At 45.2% G+C, this 24,860-nt stretch overlaps 1 protein-coding gene across 24 annotated transcripts in view; it reads right to left on the bottom strand.

The window, feature by feature from the left end:
• The window catches only part of LOC121559430 (CUGBP Elav-like family member 2), a 166,055-nt gene that overhangs the window by 38,984 nt on the left and 102,211 nt on the right, over nt 1–24,860 (bottom strand). For all 24 annotated transcript variants that reach the window (XM_045215434.1, XM_045215438.1, XM_045215440.1 and 21 more), the window contains 2 exons: nt 18,150–18,346; nt 7,541–7,623 (listed from right to left, as the gene is read on the bottom strand). In XM_045215434.1, the coding sequence (XP_045071369.1) occupies nt 7,541–7,623; nt 18,150–18,346 (280 nt within the window). The remainder of the gene's footprint in view (nt 1–7,540; nt 7,624–18,149; nt 18,347–24,860) is intronic.

Here is a 24,860-nt window from a genome sequence, read left to right as displayed (position 1 = left end):
CCCTCCTGACTTGTTTCCCCCTTTCTCAGTAACCAAACATCTAAACCTGTGCCATGTGTCATTGTGAATGTGGCCTACACTGGTGACATTTTCCTCTGGTATGGTAGTTGGTAATTAGATTATTTACTGTGACCCTATTCCACTTGGAAACATCTCTTCTTTCCCCTCTTCCTGATTTCCAGTTGGCCAGTCGGGGCATGCCATGAAGTGCCCGTTCTGTGCCAGCTCCTGTGGCGGTGAGGTCGAGGTGTCTATCTGTCAGACTAGTTGATGACATGGAGGTAGCGCTCCCTCTCCAGCAGGGTATTATCCCCTTATCACTACCATACTGTTTCCTACCCAACCAACGCTATGCAACACTACTCTCTGGCCAGCGTTCAGGTGTGCTGTGTTCGACTACACTTGCCCTCTAAACATTTCCTTCCAGGACACAACGTGCCAGAAACCTAATAACCCTCAGCATTTAATGGTCACCCTCTCACCTACAGCATGTACCCCTTCCTCCAACTCCTCTAACCCCCCCGGCCCGCGAGGAATGCCCTTGGGCTTTAAAGGTCAGATTTGAACTTGTCAGGCTGCCACAAAGTGTGTGTCTACAGTAAGTGTGTGAGTGTCTGTGTGTAGACAAACCCCCACTGAGTACCGAATGCTGCCAGTAGCAGTGTAGCCTTTGCCAGCAGTCAGCACCTCAATAAACACTGTCACCTGACTAGTGTGTGAGCCAATAGAAGAGCTCTCAGCTACTGTACTGAACACCCTGGTATCACATACACCAAGTTTACTCAGCAGCACACACTTTCAGAGTCACACATTTTCACATACTTAACTGTACAGATCTCATTCCAGCAAAACTACACATTCTAGCCACTCTTCCATCTAGTATCTACCTATCCCTTTCTCTCCCTCTCTCTTTTTCTGTCCCTCTTTCCCTCAACCTACTTATCCCTCTCTCCTCTGTGGGGTTGAGGTAGTGATGGTGACACAGACAGACATATGGTCCTCACAGTGGGGAGTCAATAACTGTGGTCAATACACACACACACACGTAGACTCTTTTGACAAACATACATTCTGTGCTCATCTGCATTCTGGCCATTTACATTCCCTACACACCCACAACAGCATTAATACAACTAGACATCTATAATTCACCCTAACACACAATTATCTCAAAGTCTGCCTTCTATGTTCCCTGTCGTCACCACTACCTCTCTCACACAGTTACCCCACATTAGCCCCACTTATTTCCCTTAGTAAACAATTAACCCCAAGCCTGGGCGCTGAGTGACTGGGGGATTGTAGCATTAGCTATCCGGCGTAGCTCGCTAAGGTCCTAGTGCTAAGTACTCACAGTATTTAACATAGTTAGCCTTCTCTTCCTCTCAAACCAGCATGCTGAGGAGAGGAAGTTAATTTGAAACAAGCGATTTATTAAATAAGTGTACACACACTGAGACGGGTGGGAGGCGGGTGTAGTGTCGATGGGGATTACTTTCTCCAGCCCCTGTTTGCCATAGCATTTGGGCTTCACTCCGGTAATTACAGCCCTTAATTAAATTGATTTCTATAATGAGCGTCTGTAATGACAACGCTGTGGGATTGGCTTGGTGTGTGTATAAGTGTGTGTGTGTGTGTGTGTGACATTAGCAATGAGGAATGGGTAACTTTCTGTTGACTTAGTCTAGTGGTTAGTATAATGTGTGTATTGAGCGGGATTAAAAGATGAGACACACACACACACACTTTGCTCTTCCTTCTTCAGAATAGTCAGCTGTGTGTTAGAGCTTGAACCACTCTAAAATGTCAGCTAAACTAAGCGGTGCCAATGTGAGGTATAACCTTTCAGTTCATAGCACTGTTACTGCCAGTCTCCGGGGATGCATTAGTGACTGATGGTACAGACCTACTACATCACATGTTTAATATCCTATAGCACGGTTCAGCTGTTTCAAACCAAAGTGCCGCATAAACATTTCAGAGGTTATTCACTGTTCATGGCAATCAGGCTTCATTATGAAATATCTTCTGGTGCCACATGCAGCAGCTAGAACTGTCATAGTTTTACACAAAATAACTCCAGGGTTGCGTCCGAAATGGCACCCTATTCCCTATAGTTCCTGGTCAAAAGTAGTGCACTATATAGGGGATAGGGTGTCAATTAGGACGCACTCTAGCTATCAGTCCAGGAAGGCATACCTCATCCCTTTTTCCAGAGCGGGTGCCAGACTCCTCTCTCTGCTGTTCCAGAAGTGGCGTGCTGAAAGCCCTTGGTGATAGGGCAGTGATATGTGAAACATGTTAACACCTGAACAAACAACACAGACAGGGCCCAATGTGATGGGAGAGTTGCCATTCCTACTTTAACTACAACACGCATTGACACCAACTCTAACCGTTATGATTCCCTCCAGCCCAATCATCCTCACCCTCACAGTCCTGAATTCTTCCTGATTAGTATTGTGACTACTGGTGTGTGTGTGTGTGTGTGTGTGTGTGTGTGTGTGTGTGTGTGTGTGTGTGGGTGGGTTCATTTCTTTGGCCTTTAGATTTGATGGGCCATTCCTTGCAGGAAGAGTCTGTACTCATGTGACATTGAAGTATAATAATTACCTCACCATCTGAAAGGCTGAAATGGTTGGGACCTGAGTGTGTGTGTCAAAGTGTGTGTGTGGTCTCTGAAGTGCAGCTTTTTAATGAGCCCCACTCTCCTTATCAAACTTGGCGCTCGGGCAGCACTCTGATCAGCCTGCATCAAGGACACAGGGCTCGACTGATCGCGTCTGAACTCACCCCTCCTCCCCTCCTCCTCCTCACCCAGCCTCGCCTCACCCCCCACACAGTGAGAATGAAATATCCTTGAAAGAAAAACTATGAATCAAAGGCGTTTTCATCCAGCGGATTTCTCACCCAGAGAGAGAGGGAGAGATGGCGAAATGGACCGAGAGAGAGAGCTGCTGGAGGACACTAGAGAGGACGTGTCCTAGATTAGCTCTCACACGTCCTTCTCTCTCCCTCCTCCCTCCCTCTCTTCCCCCCCAGCCACACAGACTGTGTATGTTGTGTGTGTGTGTGTGTGTGTGTGTGTGTGTGTGTGACAGGCAGTCTGTGCAGTGCCGTGCTGTGAGCGCTGGCGTGGGGAGACACCAGCCATTTAGACATCTGTCAGCCGCTGATGAAAGAGTTCAATTTAGTGGAAAATCTCAGACAACCTTGTCTGGCGGACGGGCCGACAGGCTTTAACTCACATTTCTATTTGTGTTTGTGTCAGACCTGGGTTCAAATACTATTTCAGTTATTTCAATTCAAATACACTCCCATGCACGTATTTGAAAATAGTAATTAAAAGAAGTATTTGAAAATATTTTCAAATATAATTTGGTCGACTCATAAAAGTACAGTGTGTGTTTTGGGCTGTGTATTTAAAATACACAGAAATCAAGTATTTAAATAACAAATACACATGTATTTGAACCCAGGTCTGGTGTGTGTGTGTGTGTGTGTGTGTTTGGTGTGTGTGTGTGTGTGTTTGTGTGTATGTGTGCAGAGGGGAGTGATTGTGTTTATGTTTGTGGTTGTATAGAACATAATTGCTTTTGTGTGTATGTAATGAGTCACTACCTGTGTAGTGAGTGACTACTTATGTGTGTGGGAGAGTGTGTTTGTGGCTGTGCGTGTAGTGTTTGTGTGTGCGGATGTGCTTATGTGTGTGCAGTGTGACTACTGGTATGTGTGGAGGTCCAGACTACTGATGGCTGTGCAGCAGGGGAGGGTATTATGTTCTTAAATATCTGCAGCAGGAGCTGGGGACATATTTTCAGTAGATCAATGTTTTGGGGCTACTTTAAAGCACAGCTCAGTGGTGACATTAGAGCCTCTGAGACAAGCGGGCCTCCCTAGCTACATGCCCCGACCAGCCACCTCCACCCCCGTTCCTCCAATCCCCCACCCACAGTCCCCAGAGCTTCATTAGCTGTTCATTAGAAATAAAAACTCTTCCTTTCACCCATCTAACGCTACTTGGCAGATTTGGGGAGGGGAGGAGGTACAGTATTTGCGTGTGTGTGTCTGTGTGTGTGTGCCAGAGTGTGTGGGAATCACAGCATACATCTAGTCCCTGTTCTGACCTGGGCAGGTTTAAGCAAGATCTCCATTGATACATCATAGCACAAGCACAGCACACATGCACGGAAACACACACACACACACACTCTCACACACAGGTCTCCACGCAGCACTTGCAGTCTGCTGCCAAAGCTGGAGGCTTAGAGAGAGAGAAGGGAGGGAGAGAGAGAGAGAGATGGACAGGCAGGGAGTTGGCAAAGGAGAGAGGCTGCTTTTCTAAAGTGTGTCACTCCAATACGTGGCTGGCAGGAGCCTGTGCTCTCAGTCTTTGTTTTTTTTAACACTGTGTTGGAGATGGGGGGAGTATAGGAGTACTATACAGGGCTATACAGAACATACACGTTTATACTCACTACCACATTCTCTCCAGACTATTCACACTCAACGCCCTACTCAAACATGGCAGCCATTCAACTGTTCCTGTGTGCGCCCTAAATCAATATGGCCGCTGTTCAGCTCTGCCAACCGCTCTAGTCCAATATGGCCGCCGTCCAACTGCTGTGATTGTGATTGGATCTCACCCTGTCAGGGTCTACAGTTTAGAGCGCAAGAATGAAAGCGGGAGAGACAGAGAGCCAACATAAACATTGTTCTGCTGCCTTTTACAAGAGAGGGAGAGACGAAGAGCTAACAAGCAGGTATTATTTTTTAGCTGGACTCGTTTATTACCTTGCTCTAAAGCGAACTATGCTCTCCCTCTTTCCCTTCCTCATCACTCCATCCTCTCCTTAGCTCACATCTCTGTCCATTGCTGTCCACCTCTCTACCTCCACTCAACATTAAAGCATTTATGGACTCTCTCTCTCTCTCCCACTACATCCCTCCAGCTCTCCCTCTCTCCCAGAGGAAGGTCAGTCAGTACTTTATTAAAGTCCATCAAATTTAAACATGCCTGCAGTGCAGCATTGCCGTTGAGCTCTCAGAGGAGGCCGTTTTAAATGAGATAATCATGACCTCCCAAAACCGCTCAAAATGATTTGATTATAGTGCTATTGATTCAGCCCTGTGTGTGTGTTAGTTTTAGAGTGTTACCGGCCTGGGGAAAGGAGTGACAGAAGGGGGAGGAGTTGGCAGAGGGACAGAGGAAATGAGGGACGGCGGCAATTTCAAGTTCACCTAATCCTAAAATGTTTAGAGCATGTGACGTATCATATCCACGCTCCACGCTCATATCCACCCTCTCTAACCCAATAGGTCCATCTACTAACCAACAGAGGAAATACAGTGTGCAGACTTCCCTTCCCTCTAACCAATAGGCTTCCAGAGCCTCAGAACAGCCAAGGCTGCAGCCTGCCAACACCCCAAGCAGGATTAACCATGGTCCAGGGGCCTGTTAAACCCAGAGGAGCAGCTAGACACTTCCAGAACCTGGGAGGGGAGCGGAGCCAAAATCCTAGTGCTCTTCTATCACTCCACTGGGTTTACTATATACACAGGGCCAGAGGACCGCAGCAGGAGTCTGGTAGAGGAAAGGCCCCTACAGCACAGACACACACACACACACACACACACACACACACACACCTCTCTCTCTCAAATGCATACACACTGAAATACACTGCTCAAAAAAATAAAGGGAACACTAAAATAACACATCCTAGATCTGAATGAATGAAATCATCTTATTAAATATTTTTTTCTTTACATAGTTGAATGTGCTGACAACAAAACCACACAAAAATTATCAATGGAAATCAAATGTATCAACCCATGGAGGTCTGGATTTGGAGTCACCCTCAAAATTAAAGTGGAAAACCACACTACAGGCTGATCCAACTTTGATGTAATGTCCTTAAAACAAGTCAAAATGAGGCTCAGTAGTGTGTGTGGCCTCCACGTGCCTGTATGACCTTCCTACAACGCCTGGGCATGCTCCTGATGAGGTGGCGGATGGTCTCCTGAGGGATCTCCTCCCAGACCTGGACTAAAGCATCCGCCAACTCCTGGACAGTCTGTGGTGCAACGTGGCATTGGTGGATGGAGCGAGACATGATGTCCCAGATGTGCTCAATTGGATTCAGGTCTGGGGAACAGGCGGGCCAGTCCATAGCATCAATGCCTTCCTCTTGCAGAAACTGCTGACACACTCCAGCCACATGAGGTCTAGCATTGTCTTGCATTAGGAGGAACCCAGGGCCAACCGCACCAGCATATGGTCTCACAAGAGGTCTGAGGATCTCATCTCGGTACCTAATGGCAGTCAGGCTACCTCTGGCGAGCACATGGAGGGCTGTGTGGCCCCCCAAAGAAATGCCACCCCACACCATGACTGACCCACCGCCAAACCGGTCATGCTGGAGGATGTTGCAGGCAGCAGAACGTTCTCCACGGCGTATCCAGACTCTGTCACGTCTGTCACATGTACTCAGTGTGAACCTGCTTTCATCTGTGAAGAGCACAGGGCGCCAGTGGCGAATTTACCAATCTTGGTGTTCTCTGGCAAATGCCAAACGTCCTGCACGGTGTTGGGCTGTAAGCACAACCCCCACCTGTGGACGTCGGGCCCTCATACCACCCTCATGGAGTCTGTTTCTGACCATTTGAGCAGACACATGCACATTTGTGGCCTGCTGGAGGTCATTTTGCAGGGCTCTGGCAGTGCTCCTCCTGCTTCTCCTTGCACAAAGGCGGAGGTAGCAGTCCTGCTGCTGGGTTGTTGCCCTCCTACGGCCTCCTCCACGTCTCCTGATGTACTGGCCTGTCTCCTGGTAGCGCCTCCATGCTCTGGACACTACGCTGACAGACACAGCAAACCTTCTTGCCACAGCTTGCATTGATGTGCCATCCTGGATGAGCTGCACTACCTGAGCCACTTGTGTGGGTTGTAGACTCCGTCTCATGCTACCACTAGAGTGAAAGCACCGCCAGCATTCAAAAGTGACCAAAACATCAGCCAGGAAGCATAGGAACTGAGAAGTGGTCTGTGGTCACCACCTGCAAAACCAGTCCTTTATTGGGGGTGTCTTGCTAATTGTCTATAATTTCCACCTGTTGTCTATTCCATTTGCACAACAGCATGTGAAATGTATTGTCTATCAGTGTTGCTTCCTAAGTGGACAGTTTGATTTCACAGAAGTGTGATTGACTTGGAGTTACATTGTGTTGTTTAAGTGTTCCCTTAATTTTTTTGAGCAGTGTATATTCACACACACAGAATATATAATGCAGTCAGACACAAATGACACAAATAAGTTAGTGACACAGTAAAGGCCTACCCACCCACACACACACACACACACACACACACACACACACACACACCATACAGACACACACCATACAGACACACACCATACAGACAGCCACAGTGTGTGACGTGACAGTAGTGGGAGATGTCCCCTGGTAATCACTGTCACTGCGTAATAGCAGGACAGCGTGGGCCGAGGAGAAACAGGGAGAAACGAGAACACACACTCACCCCTGTTAAGGTCTTTATGTTATGCAGTGCGTTCTGGGCTTCAAGGGCGGCTTTCCGTGTGTAAAACGTGACAAAACAGCACCCTGGGAGAAGAGAGGGGGAGAGAGAGACAGAGAGAGAGATGAACATGTTAAGCAACAAAACATTAATTAATTAATTCATACAGTTTTACATCATCTGTCAAAAGTAGGCTCATTTAAATGAAGAAAACATTCACAATTTTAAAACCATTCACTATTAATGACTTGAGTAACAGTCCTCCAGAATGACAGAGACACATCAAAGAGAGAGAAGGGGAGAGAGATGGAGAAAGGAGAGAGAGAGATAGAGAGTGAAAGAGAAAGGAGAGAGAGAGCGAAAGAGAACGTAGAGAGAGAGAGGGAGAGAGAGAGCGAGAACGAAAGATAAATGAGAGAGCGAGAGAGAGAGAGAGAGAGAGAGAGAACGAAAGATAAATGAGAGAGAGAGAGAGAGAGAGAGCGAAAGAGAAAGGAGAGAGAGAGAGAGAGAGAGAGAGAGAGAGAGAGAGAGAGAGAGAGAGAGAGAGAGAGAGAGAGAGAAGGAACGTTCTAGTCATTATAGATTAAATAGTTATCTCCAGTGTAGGTAGCAGACAGTCCAGCTGTAGACCATTAAGCCACAGTCAGCAGTATGAGAAGCAGAGGAACCGCAGAGTCAGCTAGAATCACTGCTTTTCACACATTTACAGTTTTCAATTCTTCATTTTCTGAGATGTGTGTGAATGACTAGTCCTACTGTCCATCCATCTCACTTCCCTTATGTTGCACAGGTACAATGTATTATTAACCCTACACCATCTGAGAGGAATTGGTAGTATGCATTGGAGCTTGCTTTGCAGAGGGGTTGATGATTGCATTCCATTGGAAAGTTGGCTTTAAAATGAACAGTGTTTTCATATGGTGTTGTCTGTGTTTGGGATGGCTAAGGTCTTGGCCTAGCATGAAGGGAGTGCACTGTAGGGCTTGTGTAGAGTAGGGCTTGTGCATGGGAAGGGTTAGCCTAACATTAGCTGTGTGTTGTGATGCCCATGGTGCGGGGCCTGTGTATGGACAGGTTTGAGCTTAGCCTCGTATTAGTACTGTTGTCATTCCCATAGCGTTGAGTCTGCTTGGTAGGGTCAGCCCAGAGTCTGGCAATATATGTGTATTGTGGTTCCCAAAGCACAGGGCCTATTTAGCTCTTATTGTGTTATCCTGTGTATGGGGAGGTTAGCGTGTATATTGTGATTCCCTAGTATTAGTGTTGTATTAGTGTTGCTTAGCCTAGCATAGGCCTATTGTGATACCATAGCATAGGGCCTGTGTATGAGATGGTAGCGGTGTGTATTGTGATTCCCATAGCGTAGGGCCTGAGGGTTAGTGATGCGCCGTGTGGTGGGCTGTCCCTGTTGGTGTGCTGTCAGTAAGAGGATCAAAGAGCAGAGCATAGCTCTCACACACTAAGGTTGCGTTTAGACAAGCAGAACAATTCTGATCTTTTTCCACTAATTTGTCTTTTGACCAATCACATCAGATCTTTCAGAGCATATGTGATTGGTCAAAAGACCAATTAGTGAAAAAAATATCAGAATTGGGCTCATGCAAAACTAGCAGTAGTGTACTCAATGCTGTGTTCGAGACCACCTAAAGCAAGACTGATTCAAGACCAAGACCAGAGGGGGGGGAGACCGAGTGAGGGACAAGGGGTCCGAGACCGAGTCAAGGCCGAGACCAGAAAATTTTTAGTCCAATTTAAGATCATGATTGTAATTTTGTCAAATCACCACTATAATAAGAATTCAAACACCACCATAATAATAACTCAAAATGCCCAATATTTCTGTCATCATATTTCAGAACAATATAGATTCTTTAGACGTTCAAAATAGTGAAAAAATGCATGCTGAGGGAAAATAGAGCCACTACAAATTATTACTAACCCAAACACAGTGGGGAACAATGGGCCTTCAAAGAAGGGCTAAGGATTTATAAAATAATGATTATAATAATAATGATGTTCTGATTTAATCTCGTCAGTTTTTGTTGATAAGGAAAGGGTTAACACTGAAAAGAAAAAACTATCCAATCAGGATTTTTCTTTGCTGTCTCTGGGGAGATAAATCTAGCTAGCTAAGTCAGCCATTGGCTAGGCCATCATAAACTAGATAAAGGCATATGCCATTCAACTGTATTAGGGCAAAATTTTGGAGTGACAGTGGAATCAACCAATCACATTTTGACTTAATGGGTGGGACCATTTTTACAAAAACATGGAAACTTCTGCCTTCTTGAAGGCCAACAGTTCACTGCGCAGTAGCGAGCAGTAGTTTTCCCACGGTCTAGCTAGATAGCTTTTGTTGTCGACTAGTTTGCAGCAGCTGCAGCAGGTGTTATCAAAGAGGATGTTGTTGCTAATTTGTTAGCTTCTCTCTTTTCAAGAATAACTTTCAACATGAAGTTAAGTTTCAAATGATCATCATCTGGTGAGTGAAACTGTGTTTTTTATTGCAGCGTGCTTGCTGTTGTTAGCCATCTCTTTGAAAATAACTTATGTGTGTGAAACATTGTTGCATTTAAAGTGGAATTGACAGCATTTAAGCAATACGACATCTTATTAAAATCAGTTCATATACACTCCCAGGAAGATTATGACAAATGTTTTGTTGTTGTTGAAATTCTGGCAAGTGACCACTTAGATATGGTTTTCACGTTTTCATAAATTCTTAGAATGTTTGGGAATTTAGTATAGTAAGTCATTTGTGAAAAGTCTATAGCAATATAGAGTGGGAAAGCGGTCATGCGTTTGGACAATTAATAGACACTGCAATAAATAAAATATCTGTCTTGTCCAGGACCGGAGTCATAGCCAATCAGAGCTACAGTCGGCCTTCATACAAACACACCATTTGCCACACGGGCCTGCCATCATTCGATTTGAACTGGACTGTGTGTTTACAGGTAGTTGCAACAGCACGACTTTAGATCATTAGAAAGCGTTTGCCAAAAGCCACAAAATACACCTGAATGGATTTCTGCAAATATGTAAACACCACGGGAGTCCTCTTACATTTGGGAACTTTACAGTCCTATTGATCAAACAACCATGAAAAGGTAGGCTCTCTCGCCCACAGTTATGCACATCAACATCAACAAGATCAACAACTAATGCTAGCCAGAGCAAGATGAGATAAAATCTAACGAAGGAACATTAGATAAAACCTCTCAAACATTTTCAGCTAGTGGGCCGTCAAAATTGCACTGATAAACTATGGGGAATTGTAGCCTCCTCGTCCTTCTGCAGCTTGCCTGCCAATGCATGCTTGTCCCAACCAAGCACCCAAGCTAACTGGCTAAAGTTGGCTAGCTAGCTACTTCCAGACACAAACGAGAGAACACCTCACTCTGACAATTTTACTTGCCGTAGCAGAGCTGGTTAGGCTGTTTACATGTTATCTAGAGCGTTCTTGACTAGCTATTACTTTTTTTCATATTCAGGAGGTGTTGTACGTTCATAAATTCATCAGTTGTTCTGCGCTCTGGCACACTCAGACGAGAGTGCTCTGAAATCGGAGTAGATAGCCAGAGTGAATTTGCGAATGCAAGAGATATGCTAACTGGATAACAGTCGTTCAAGTTCTTGCTAGCTAACCAAATGACACCTGCATCTCTAGCTGTGTATAGCCACCGAAAAACGAAATGAGGGGAAAAAAGTAAGCCGCTCACCCACTCCTCTAATGGCATAACATGACATCCTCCTAGCAGCTAGCTAGCTATCTATCCAGCTAACGTTAGGCTCCGTGTTTTTAGCTTGCTACATAAATAGATACGCTAGCCTATTAGCCACATTATGACTGACTTGTGATCATTGCCCTTGCTAGTTTGATTGTATTGACATTCCCAGCCTTAGTTACATTATTTCGTTTTTGTCCAGAATATTGAGTCATTGAAAGTGAAACAGTGCATCCCAAATGGAGGCAGCAAACAATGTACCAGGCCAGCTGTGATTTACAACCTAACAGCAATATTTTTTGGACTACCAAGAAATGTATTGGTGAATGGATGCCTTAGTCTACGGCATGGAAAGTTGAGTCAAATATAACCTATTTTTAAAACCTCTTATAAAGTTAGTTTTGTGGCATAAACTGGGAATTTGATATTTTTACTGATATTATGATTGTCTGTTTGTTTCATATCTGCAAAGTAGTTAAAACTCTGTCAGTTCCACTTTAAAAACTTAAGGTCACCGGTTACTTTGTGTGCTTAAACGTGCAATGTTTTTTTGCAATGGGAAGTAATAGTTGTACATTTTGATTGGGAAATGCTTAATGGTTGTGTTTTTGTATTCTTATGATTGAGACCTACTGGCTTATTATGTCTGAGTTTATGGACTGCTTATCCTTTATCATCATACTGTGTGTGACTGCTGTCTTTCCATTGGCCCTATGAAGTGGTGTATGGAGAAGTGGGTAGACTCAAATTTTGGCAAAAAGTTCCCAAACGACCCGCCCAGCGAAGGAAAGGCACCCTGTTATCCTATGTTTTTTTTAATGAGTTTTCCTATAGATTTTTACTCTCAAAATCTCACTTTTTTGGTTTAAGTCTACAACAATGCTTAAACCACATCAATCTGATTGGGTGGGCCTGTCAGGGCCTGGCTCCCCAGTGGGTTGGCCGCTGTCCACCCAGGCCCATCCATGTCTACGCCCCTGATGCAAACAACCATGTTGACAATTGTGCATCACAAATAGCCTACTAACCAACACTTCAGACTTAACTTTTCAATACCTGGTTTGCATACCCATTGTTGCCTTGGTTGCCATTTACTGGTAGATATCATAAACAAATATGTTGTGGTCCTCTGTAGCTCAGCTGGTAGAGCACGGCGCTTGTAACGCCAAGGTAGTGGGTTCGATCCCCGGGACCACCCATACACAAAAATGTATGCACGCATGACTGTAAGTCGCTTTGGATAAAAGCGTCTGCTAAATGGCATATTATTATTATTATTATTATGTTTATAATAAACTCAGCAAATAAATAAACGTCCTCTCACTGTCAACTGCGTTTATTTTCAGTAAACTTAACATGTGTAAATATTTGTATGAACATAACAAGATTCAACAACTGAGACATAAACTGAACAAGTTCCACAGACATGTGACTAACAGAAATTGAATAATGTGTCCCTGAACAAATAAAAAGTAACAGTCAGTATCTGGTGTGGCCACCAGCTGCATTAAGTACTGCAGTGCATCTCCTCCTCATGGACTGCACCAGATTTGCCAGTTCTTGCTGTGAGATGTTACCCCACTCTTCCACCAAGGCACCTGCAAGTTCCCTGACATTTCTGGGGGGAATGGCCCTAGCCCTCACCCTCCGATCCAACAGGTCCCAGACGTGCTCAATGGGATTGAGATCCAGGCTCTTCGCTGGCCATGGCAGAACACTGACATTCCTGTCTTGCAGGAAGTCACACACAGAACGAGCAGTATGGCTGGTGGCATTGTCATGCTGGAGAGTCATGTCAGGATGAGCCTGCAGGAAGGGTACCACATGAGGGAGGAGGATGTCTTCCCAGTAACGCACAGCGTTGAGATTGCCTGCAATGACAACAATCTCAGTCCGATGATGCTGTGACACACCGCCCCAGACTATGACGGACCCTCCACCTCCAAATCGATCCCGCTCCAGAGTACAGGCCTCGGTGTAATGCTCATTCCTTCGACGATAAACGCGAATCCGACCATCACCCCTGGTGAGACAAAACCGTGACTCGTCAGTGAAGAGCACTTTTTGCCAGTCCTGTCTGGTCCAGCAACGGTGGGTTTGTGCCCATAGGTGATGTTGTTGCCGATGATGTCTGGTGAGGACCTGCCTTACAACAGGCCTACAAGCCCTCAGTCCAGCCTCTCTCAGCCTATTGCGGACAGTCTGAGCACTGATGGAGGGATTGTGCATTCCTGGTGTAATTCGGGCAGTTGTTGTTGCCATCCTGTACCTGTCCCGCAGGTGTGTTGTTCGGATGTACCAATCCTGTGCAGGTGTTGTTACACGTGGTCTGCCACTGCGAGGACGATCAGCTGTCCGTCCTGTCTCCCTGTAGCGCTGTCTTAGGCGTCTCACAGTACGGACATTGCAATTTATTGCCCTGGCCACATCTGCAGTCATCATGCCTCCTTGCAGCATGCCTATGGCACGTTCACGCAGATGAGCAGGGACCCTGGGCATCTTTCTTTTGGTGTTTTTCCGAGTCAGTAGAAAAGCCTCTTTAGTGTCCTAAGTATTCATAACTGTGACCTTAATTGCCTACCGTCTGTAAGCTGTTAATGTCTTAATGATCGTTCCACAGGTGCATGTTCATTCATTGTTTATGGTTCATTGAACAAGCATGGGAAATAGTGTTTAAACTCTTTACAATGAAGATCTGTGAAGTTATTTGGATTTTTTTTTTGATTCTTTGAAAGACAGGGTCCTGAAAAAGGGACGTTTCTTTTTTTGCTGAGTTTAGATATAAAGGCTGTTAAGATACTGTATTAATGTTTCAAGAAAGGAGTGTATATATTTGGCCTGGCAAAGCGGTTTTATGCGCTGACTGAAGGGAAGCTGATAATTAAGAGGTTTTTACTCCGCTGGTCTCGGGAAAAAATTAAGATTCCTCACTGTCGGAGACAGAGCCAAGACAGAATACAAATGTATCTGACACAGAGACAAGACCGAGACGCTCAATATGTGGTCTCCAGACCAGTCTCGAGTACTACAACACTGAGTGTACTGTGAATAGCCTCTCTCTCTCTCTCTCTCCCCTCAACATTTATATTAAGTCCAACAAGGTATAAAGCACACCACACACACTCCACTAGAGATACACACACATGCAGGCATGCACAAAACACACAGATGAGAAAGAAAATATATACACACACAGAGAGAGGGGAGGTGGGAGTAGAGAGCAGCCTGTGAGAGGAATAGAGATTAGGAGAGAGACTGTGTTCATAAATGCTTTATATCTACTGAAGGAGCCTTTTGACTGAACAAATAACCTGTGGCCTTCTCATTCCGTTAATAACAACATCCACAGGTCCACACCATCACGAGAGAGAGAGAGAGAGAGAGAGAGAGAGAGAGAGAGAGAGAGAGAGAGAGAGAGAGAGAGAGAGAGAGAGAGAGAGAGAGAGAGAGAGAGAGAGAGAAAATACTCGATAAAGAGAGAGAATACTCGATAAAGAGAGAGAATACTCGATAAAGAGAGAGAGAGAGAGAATACTCGATAAAGAGAGAGAGAGAGAATACTCGATAAAGAGAGAGAGAGAGAATACTCGATAAAGAGAGAGAGAGAGAATACTCGATAAAGAGAGAGAGAGAGAATACTCGATAAAGAGAGAGAGAGAGAATACTCGATAAAGAGAGAGAGAGAGACACTCGATAAAGCAGGAGAGGAGTGGATTGATAGAGGGGGGAGAGAGTGAGACAAGGTGGTTGGGAGGTATAAATCAGCCATAGTGGCCTGTGTTGAGAAGATTGGATCTTTGACTGGCAATATCTCTTCATATCCACTGTACCTTCAGACAAGATTAGGACACAGCACTTTACACTTTTCAAATCCACCACAACTAACTGTGGAGACATAGCTCCAAATAAAATCCTCAAAACGCTGTTCCCTGGCTAACCCCGAACACACACAGAGTAGGCTTCCAGCACTTCACTGCTCTCCTATCCAGGCAACTAGCTTCACCACTGAGGCATGCCAATACACGCACCCTCAAACACACATCTCTCCAACCCTCCAACCCCCCCCTTATAAAATCCACCTGCAGTCGCTCACTAATTGGACTTGGGTAGACTGCTAACAAAGCGCATGTCTTGTTATGGCAATCTAATTGGCTCTGCTGCTTTAGGAAAGAATGAAATAAATCAGTGTTCCAACTCAGGTCGGCCTGGTCTCTACTGAATCCATTAGAGGAGATAATTGTGTTGGAGGCAAAGCGTTTGCCGAGCGTTACCTCAGCGTTGTGGGAGAATGCGGTTGAATTAGAATTGTAACAGTGAATGTGTGCCATTGGAGAGATGGATGCCCCTGGATATTACAGTGGGAAACCCCAGAGGGGATGTATATGGAGAGTGGTGATGGAGAAACAGATACTGTGAGCTATTATTATATTTCAGCATGTGTGTGTGTGTGTGTGTTGTTGCTGATATGAGTTGTCGTTCTTTCAGACACCATGTCTGGAGAATTGTGCAATATATACAACTTGCTAATGAAGACATTAAACCCATTGTGTGTGTGTGTGTGCATGTTGTGCCTCCGTACCCATGAGGACAGGTGGGATCATTAAGATTAATGACATAGTATGTCCCCTGCCAACACACACACACACACACACACACACACACACACACACACAAAACTGTACTGTACACACCCGGCTAGACAACAGATGCAAACAAACCTGGGATACAAACTGTTGGAGAGAGAGGAGGACTGTCTTTGTTTACCCCTCTGGCCCTTTCTCCTCTCCTCCCTCTCTCATCCCCCTCTCGCCCCTCTCTCAGTGCTAAATCAAATTCTCTCTCGCTCTCTCCACTCATCTGTTTATTGACTCTTAACACATTAAAGCAACAGCAGCCAAACTAAACTGTCCAGACTGCACTGGCCAGCGTTCACACAGACACACACCATCCATCAGATAGTCCATGCCTGGGACCAGACTCAACTCAACTAGCAGCTGCCCTTCCTGCAGAATAACCATCTAAAGATAACCAGACCACTCAGATGGGAAACACCGTCTACGAACCCACTGGTGTAAAACGTATTCATTGTGCATGAAACATTTATGAAAATATTTACTATAAGCATCAATAACAGTATGTGTATGGAGGAATGTGTGTATCAACTGAAAAATGTCTATCTACCATCAATGGATTAGAGAGGAATGGAGAGAGAGAGAGGAGAGAAAATAAAATAAAATAAACTCCACTTCACAAATCCAAATTACTCTAGTAATAGTCAAGATAGAGAGAGAGCCGCTGACCCCGCCTCTGGATCGCCAGGGGCGACGGAGCACACTCACTCAACCGTCTAACTGAGACCACTCTGAAAACATGGTCATTCATTTAAGATAAACAGACCGGGGGGAAAGGGGCACAGTTTCCTTGACACCAATGAAATGAGAATAAGCTCCAGTGCAACTGTGGAGTCGAGAGGGGCCATTGCGGCACCACTGTGTGAGAGGGCTCTGACAAGGCCATGCCGCGCTAGAGAGTGCTTAGTTAACGACAAGAAAACAACTGTGTCTAAAGCCTGGGAATATACAAGCCTAGTCAGAGCTCTATCAAACAGTCAATTTCCTGTTCAATCCATTCCTCCATTTTACAGGCCAGAGAAAGAGAGAGAGCGAGAGATGGAGAGATTGTTGAGTATTTACAGTCTCAAGGAAGAGAGGAGAGGCTGTTTTCCTTCCTTAAAGTAAAGTGTCTATGAGTGACACTCTCACACACTTTGACTCATCAACCAGAGAAATCAGAACAACTCAAGGGCTTAGCGACAGAGAAAGACACAATGGAAGAAGAGAGGAGAGGTTGAAGAGAGCAGTTTATTGGCCTCATCTCCTATGGAGACAAAAATTGAAAAGAGTCATCCAGAGGTTAGGGACACACACAGAGAGAGAGAGAGAGAGAGAGAGAGAGAGAGAGAGAGAGACAGAGACAGAGACAGAGACAGAGACAGAGACAGAGACAGAGACACAGAGAGAGAGAGAGAGAGAGAGAGAGAGAGAGAGAGAGAGAGAGAGAGAGAGAGAGAGAGAGAGAGAGAGAGAGAGAGAGAGAGAGAGAGAGAGAGACACACACACAAGCATGCACACACACAAACGCATAAGAACACACAGCACATGACAGTGAGCTTAGGCCGAACGATTTGATTTAGGTGTGTCCCTGTCTCCTCTTGGCAGACTGGTGAATTACTATGTTAAGGATTGTGGGAGCTTGTGACTCAGAAAGAGAGAGAGGGATGGAGAAAGAGAGGAGGGAAAAGAGAGCGCAAAACAGAGAGATGCTGTGGGGATGGGAGGGAAATCTCTTGCTCCTTCTTTTCCATTCTTCCTAATTTAGTGAAGATAAATAAAATATGACATAAACAGGTGTGTCTGCAGCGGCCTTTACCGAAATCCCCTCTCTCTCCGTCTCCCTCTCCCCCATACATCTTCCGTCTGCCTACTCCACTGCCTCCTCATGCTGCCTGTCATCACAGTGCATTCGGTGGTCTCTCTCTCTCTCTGATGTGTGTCTGCTAATGTGGCAGCAGCATTGTCTCATTGCTGCTGCCTCTTGTTTTCTCTAACTTGACAAGTTCATCATGAGATGAAATGAAAATGAGATGAAATGAAAATGTAGATATCAATTGTGTTTGTGTTAAAGACACAGTTTCAGAGAAATATCAGGCTGGCATTGATGGCATTTATCCTGGTGTACTGTACAGTATGCCTTTATGTTTATTCCTTGCTTTTGCTCTGTGGAGGATTCCATAAGCTGTGAGTGAGTGAGTGATTCTCCATCTTATCTTTGTTCGGCTGAGCGTTCTGGCTGTTGTGTGTACGACCGTCTCTCCCCCATACCTTTGCTCTGTGGAGGGTTCTGGCTGCGGTCTCGGAGGATGTTGATCTGATAGACGGCCCCGTAGGGCTCAAACAGCTCCTTCAGTTCCTTCTCTGACCAGGAGCGAGGGATCTGGCCCACGAACATCTTGATGGCGTCTGGGTCGGGCTGGTCCGAATGCTCCAATGCCCCGTTCATCTTCCCGGCCGTGCCGTTACTGAAAAGAGACAACAGGGGGCGCTAGGTTACATAGATCATAGAAGCTACATCTGACATGACATGGAAGATGTGAAAGTACACAGTATTGACATTCTCAGGAAGATGGGAAGGAGAGGTCCACTGGGGTAGCAGCTGGCTCAAGGCTGGGTTCACTGTGTAGCCTGTAATGTTCAGGTTATGTTCAGCAGAAAAATAACTAAATAAATAACTAAATACATCCCACGCCTTGAAAGTACGTCTTGGAGAACATAAATCCACTATTAGACGTCAACATATCACCTCGCCAGTTGCGAGACACATTATAAAACAAAATCATTCTATCAATTAATTGCGTTGCGTCGGGATCTAAAAAGTTCATCCACCACGTAGAGGAGGGGACTATGACAACAAATGACTTCAAAGAGAAGCCATGTGGATATATCAATACAATTCTGTCTCTCCACACAGTTTAAATGAAGAATTAGATTTCACATCCTTCCTATAAGCTACATTTAGACTGTTATACAAGAACACTGTCCAGATCAGATTTTGCATATCATTTATGGGTTGGCTCCACATATTTCTGAACGGCTTTGCCTAATGTCCTTTGTGGTGGGCTATCTCATTAATTGATGTGATGTATTTAGGTGAGCGGACACCTGCGGCGATTGATTTGTGAGTTGCCCTTTGTGCCCGCTCCCATACCCTATAATTCTGTATCTTTTTGTGACTCATTTGTATACAGGTAGACTAGAGGGGCCATGTCCCTGATTGGCAGATGAGTGGCATCCCTGATTAGAAGCATCTGCTGCTCATCTGTTGTTCTTTACAAATGCTGTTTTGAATTAAAGTAAATTGTACCTACACACCGAAGAAGGCTGTGAAGCCTATCCCTGATGCAGTAAAACATTAAAAACATCTAATAATGAAGTAAGCTTTATGCAACATTTTTTTGGTGCGAACCCGTTACACCTCTTTGTTCAGCTCAAAATGATAAACAGCACAATCCCTAGTAAGGGGAGCTTCCATACATACAGTTGAAGTCGGAAGTTTACATACACTTAGGTTGGAGTCATTAAAACTCGTTTTTCAACCACTCCACACATTTCTTGTTAACAAACTATAGTTTTGGTAAGTCGGTTAGGACATCTACTTTGTGCATGATACAAGTAATTTTCCCAACAATTGTTTACAGACAGATTATTTCACTTATAATTCACTGTATCACAATTCCAGTGGGTGCCTTTAAACACTAAGTTTAAAGGCACCCTAAGTTGACTGTGCCTTTAAACAGCTTGGAAAATTCCAGGAAATTATGTCATGGCTTTAGAAGCTTCTGATAGGCTAATTGACATCATTTGAGTCAATTGGAGGTGTACCCGTGGATGTATTTCAAGGCCTACCTTCAAACTCAGTGCCTCTTTGCTTGACATCATGGGAAAATCAAAAGAAATCAGCCAAGACCTCAGAAAAAAAATAGTAGACCTCCACAAGTCTGGTTCAACCTTGGGAGCAATTTCCAAACGCCTGAAGGTACCACGTTCATCTGTACAAACACTAGTACGCAAGTATAAACACCATGGGACCACGCAGCCGTCATACCATTCAGGAAGGAGATGCGTTCTGTCTCCTAGAGATTAACGTACTTTGGTGTGAAAAGTGCAAATCAATCCCAGAACAACAGCAAAGGACCTTGTGAAGATGCTGGAGGAAACAGGTACAAAAGTATATACAGTAAAACGAGTCCTATATCGACATAACCTGAAAGGCCGCTCAGCAAGGAAGAAGCCACTGCTCCAAAACCGCCATAAAAAAGCCAGACTACGGTTTGCAACTGCACATGGGGACAAAGATCTTACTTTTTGGAGAAATGTCCTCTGGTCTGATGAAACAAAAATAGACCTGTTTGGCCATAATGACCATCGTTATGTTTAGAGGAAAAAGGGGAGCTTGCAAGCTGAAGAACACCATCCCAACCGTGAAGCACGGGGGTGGCAGCATCATGCTGTGGGGGTGCTTTGCTGCAGGAGGGACTGGTGCACTTCACAAAATAGATGGCATCATGAGGAAGGAAAATTGTCAGGAAGTTAAAGCTTGGTTGCAAATGACCCCAAGAATACTTCGAAAGTTGTGGCAAAATGGCTTAAGGACAACAAAGTCAAGGTATTGGAGTGGCCATCACAAGGCCCTGACCTCAATCCTATAGAACATTTGTGGGCAGAACTGAAAAAGCTAGTGCGAGCAAGGAGGCCTACAAACGTGACTCAGTTACACCAGCTCTGTCAGGAGGAATGGGCCAAAATTCACTCAACTTATTGTGAGAAGCTTGTGGAAGGCTACCCGAAACGTTTGACCCAAGTTAAACAATTTAAAGGCAATGCTACCAAATACTAATTGAGTGTATGTAAACTTCCGACTTCAACTGTACATTATTTAATCCACATAACATGATTTCAAGAAAACACATTCCCTGGTGTTGCTTCTCTGAGCAAGTAGGCCTTGCACATTATAAAAGGGGACAGTAACACCAGGGAATGTCTGTGTGTTTTTTGGTTTTACCATCCTTGTAGGGGCCAGAAGTCCTCACAAGGAATATTAAAACAAGGAAAATTCAGACAAGTGGGGACATTTTCCCAGTCCCCACAATGATTTTTTTTTTTAGGCTCAAGGGTTAGGTTTAGGGTTAGAATTAGGGTTAGGGTTAGAATTAGGGGTTAGGAGTTAAGGTTAGGGGAAATAGGACTTTGAATGGGAACCAATTGTTTGGTCCCCACAAGGATAGTAAAACAAATGTGTGTGTGCGCGTGTGTGTGTGTGTGTAGTGATGAGCAGAGGGAATGTGTGGTGTTAATGCAGGTCTGGCTCACTCTGTAGAAGGGATTTAGACTGCTGAGTGCTGACGGCATGGACTACATTACAACACACTGCACTACATGACATGGTACCATACACAGTTAAGTCAGTTCATGTTTTTAAGTCTCTAACGTTTCATTTTTCTGCTTCTTTCTCTCTGCTCAAGTAATCGATGTTGTCATGAATCACATTCAATTGTGTGTGTGTCGAATAAAAACATCGTAAGCTTTTTAAAGAAAATTGTAATCCCTCAGTGGCCTTCAGAAGATAAATGGTGTGTGCGACTCCGCACACAAACACGCACACACACACACACACACACACACACACACACACACAAACGACTCCCTGAGGGAACAATCTGGGATCACAATGGCTTGTTTTACATCTTAACGACTTCTCTAAAACGTCCCCCAGCATCGAACAATCAGCACAGTTGCCATTGATCCCCGGGCGAACTGCATGAATAGGTCTAGAGAGTACCGGCACACACACAGTCTCAGTCTGCACCTCAGCCTGCGGTGCCACGGAACGAGAGTAAAAACCCAAACTAAACAAGCTGAAGTCGATGCTTTATTGCTCTTGTTTCACTTTTGTTATTCTCCACAGGAGAAAGGAGAGAGAGCATTATCTTAAGAGGCAGAAACAAAACAAGCCCAAATCCCATGCTTGGCTAGCTGACTGCCGTAATACCACTCTATAAAGCTCAGGGAGAGAGGGAGGAAAAGAGGGAGGGAGGGAATAAAAAAAGAGAAGAAGAGAGAAGGAAGGAGGGAGGGAATAAAAAGAGAGAAGAAGAGTGAAGGAAGGAGGGAAGGAATAAAAAGAGAGAATGAGGGAGAGAGAGAGAGAGAGAGAGAGAGAGAGAGAGAGAGAGAAAACATACAGACCTTTGAACACGGCATATCCATCTCTTGCAGAAAGAGCCCAGGCGTTCGGCAGAAACGCCCAATTCTTTAAAGGACTTAAAGGACATGTCATATAAATGACCAAGCCAGAGAACGAGGGAACGAGCGCTAACGGTCCCCGCGGCAATCACTCCACTGGAAGCTGGACGATAAATCCCAGCCACAGCGCCGAGGGGACCAGGCAGGAGTTACGGCCCCGATGAACACCAAGTGTTACGCCAACGTTCACACTCATAAAGCAGAGCGTTGCTTGAACGTTAGACATTTAAAAACGGGAGATGAACGGCTCCCCTGGCACACAGCACAGCCGTGACACCTGCAGTATATCCATCCCTAGACACCCCAGGAAGCACACAACAACCCACTAACACACTCTGTGTAAAAGGTCTGTTAGTGTGTGTGTGTGTGTGTGTGTGTGTGTGTGTGTGTGTGTGTGTGTGTGTGTGTGTGTGTGTGAGAGAGCGAGACAGAGACATTCTCTCATTGTTGTGCGGATGTTCGAGGCCTGGGAGAGAGAATGGGTCTATAGGGATGAGGCACAATGCCCCTTTGAACCATTCACCCTGCCCATCACAGCCCCCACTACCAACATGACATTACATTTACATTTTAGTTATTTAGCAGACGCTCTTATCCAGAGCGACTTACAGTTAGTGAGTGCATACATTTTTCATACTGGCCCCCCGTGGGAAACGAACACACAACCCTGGCGTTGCAAGCGCCATGCTCTACCAACTGAGCTACAGGGGACCCTACATTACACAGCCATGCACAGAAATACGGCTCTATGAATGCTCATAAGGCTTCATAATCTGTTATAAGTGACTGTGTAGGTCTTTGGTCTCTGTGGGTTGGTGATGTCTGTGAGAAAGTGAATCTGTTCAGTATAAAGGAATGAGCTTCTCTCCCCTTCGCCTCTGCAGCCCTGGCTGACAAGGTGTTATTGCAGTCAGTGTGTGAGCCTGAAACAGCATGAGTGTGTCCTGGGGCACTGATTAAGTCATTGAGTGGATCCACTCCTGCCATAGCCTCTCCTTCTCTCCCTCCTTCCCCCTCTCTCTCCTCCCTCTCAATTTGAGCCAATTGTCTGCCTTAATGGCTTAACTATTGCTTCCATCACTCCAGTCTCCCTGCAGCACAGGGCCGTGACTGAGGGGTGATCTACAGTCTTAGCCAAAGCCTGTGTGTGTGTGTGTGTGCTGTGTGTGTGTGTGTGTGTGTGTGTGTGTGTGTGTGCATTCCTTGGCAGGGAACATTGTGAGACTTTCCCCCCTCTCCATAAAGTAGAGCAGCTGAGCTATCTGGTTGTGTGTGAGTGTGTGTGTGTGTGAGTGAGTCCATCTCAACTGCACTAGGGGTTTAACACAAGAGAGAAAGTTCAACTTTCCCAGCAGTAGCAGACAGTGGCAGGAAGATAGCTGAGCTGGCTCTGAACCAGTGAAGCGTCGATAAGAGAGAGACACACTAACATTAATGCTATTCACACCTCAGATCTGTTCCATTAGGGATATACACTACCGGTGAAAAGTTTTAGAACACCTACTCATTCAAGGGTTTTTCTTCTTTTTTTTTTGAATGAGTAGGTGTTCTAAAACATTTCACCGGTAGCGTAGATCAGTATGTTATTGGCTGCAGGCAGCATATACAAAGCTAACATTCTATATGATGATGTGTTTACCAATAACAACAACATCAAGTACTGTCTTGAGAACTTTTTTCAGGAGGAAAGGCCACAAATAACCTTCTACAACTATATTACATAGGGAGAGGAGTTTGAGCTGACTAGGAAAAACCTAGGCTCTAGTTCCTAAGGATTCCTAGTGTATCCTGTACACAGTAGGAGGGAATCAGTCTCAGTCTCATCAATGCAGGGAGGAGTGAGGCAGACGCCCATGGGAGAGATAGAAACAGGCAGAGAGAGAGACAGAGCGAGAGAGAAAGGGACAGAGCGAGAGATGGATGCAGATGAGTGGGGCTAGCAGTAAGCACAGCTTTGAGCACAGCATGGCCTCTTGTAGTCGCTAACACACACACACACACACACACACACACACACACACACACACACACACACACAGCCCCCCACTGTGGTTTGGGATGGATGAGTTTTGGGGAAGGTTGCTCTGGTCCCCCTGCTGTTCTTTCCCTCTGTTTTCGTTTCCACTTGAACACACATACACACACGTACACACAGACCGACACACCCTCCCACATCAATCAAACATCTCTCCAACACACGCACCTCCATTCCTCTACTGGACCATGGAGTTCTCCCATGTAGGCACCTCAGACACTAGTCATCGGAACATGCTCGGAGGTGGTGTAACCATCCCACATAGGGAACTAATCTGGTTAACAACAAGAGTGAGAAACATCAGTTCCCCTCAGGGGCTGTGGACCAAAGTCAGCTCCGTCACTCAGACCAAATTACTACTGCTACTGCTACTACTACAGCTATGGGAATGTTTGTGCTTAGTTTGACTCAAATGTAGGCTAATAAGTAGGCCATTAATGGACTGATCCAACAATAAAAATAAGTCAACAAAGCATCTTATATAATGTGAACAAGCTTTCAGGAGCCGCGGTTGAACAGTGAAAGGTATTCTGTGGTGCATTGTGGTCTATTGAGACGTTGCAATGCAGTGAGGACCACATCCCACGACTGGCGTGCAAGAAGAAAGGAAAACAAGTATGAGAGAAACATTATGGGAACGCACAGACAGAGTTCTCATTATCCCGTACACTCTGTCTGTGTGTCGGGAAGAGAAGTTG

The sequence above is a fragment of the Coregonus clupeaformis genome, unplaced genomic scaffold (assembly GCF_020615455.1).
Source record: "Coregonus clupeaformis isolate EN_2021a unplaced genomic scaffold, ASM2061545v1 scaf0442, whole genome shotgun sequence".
Classification (NCBI taxonomy): Eukaryota; Metazoa; Chordata; class Actinopteri; order Salmoniformes; family Salmonidae; genus Coregonus; species Coregonus clupeaformis.
Note: the sequence above shows the minus strand (reverse complement) of the source record. Positions and strands in the feature narration are given on the sequence as shown.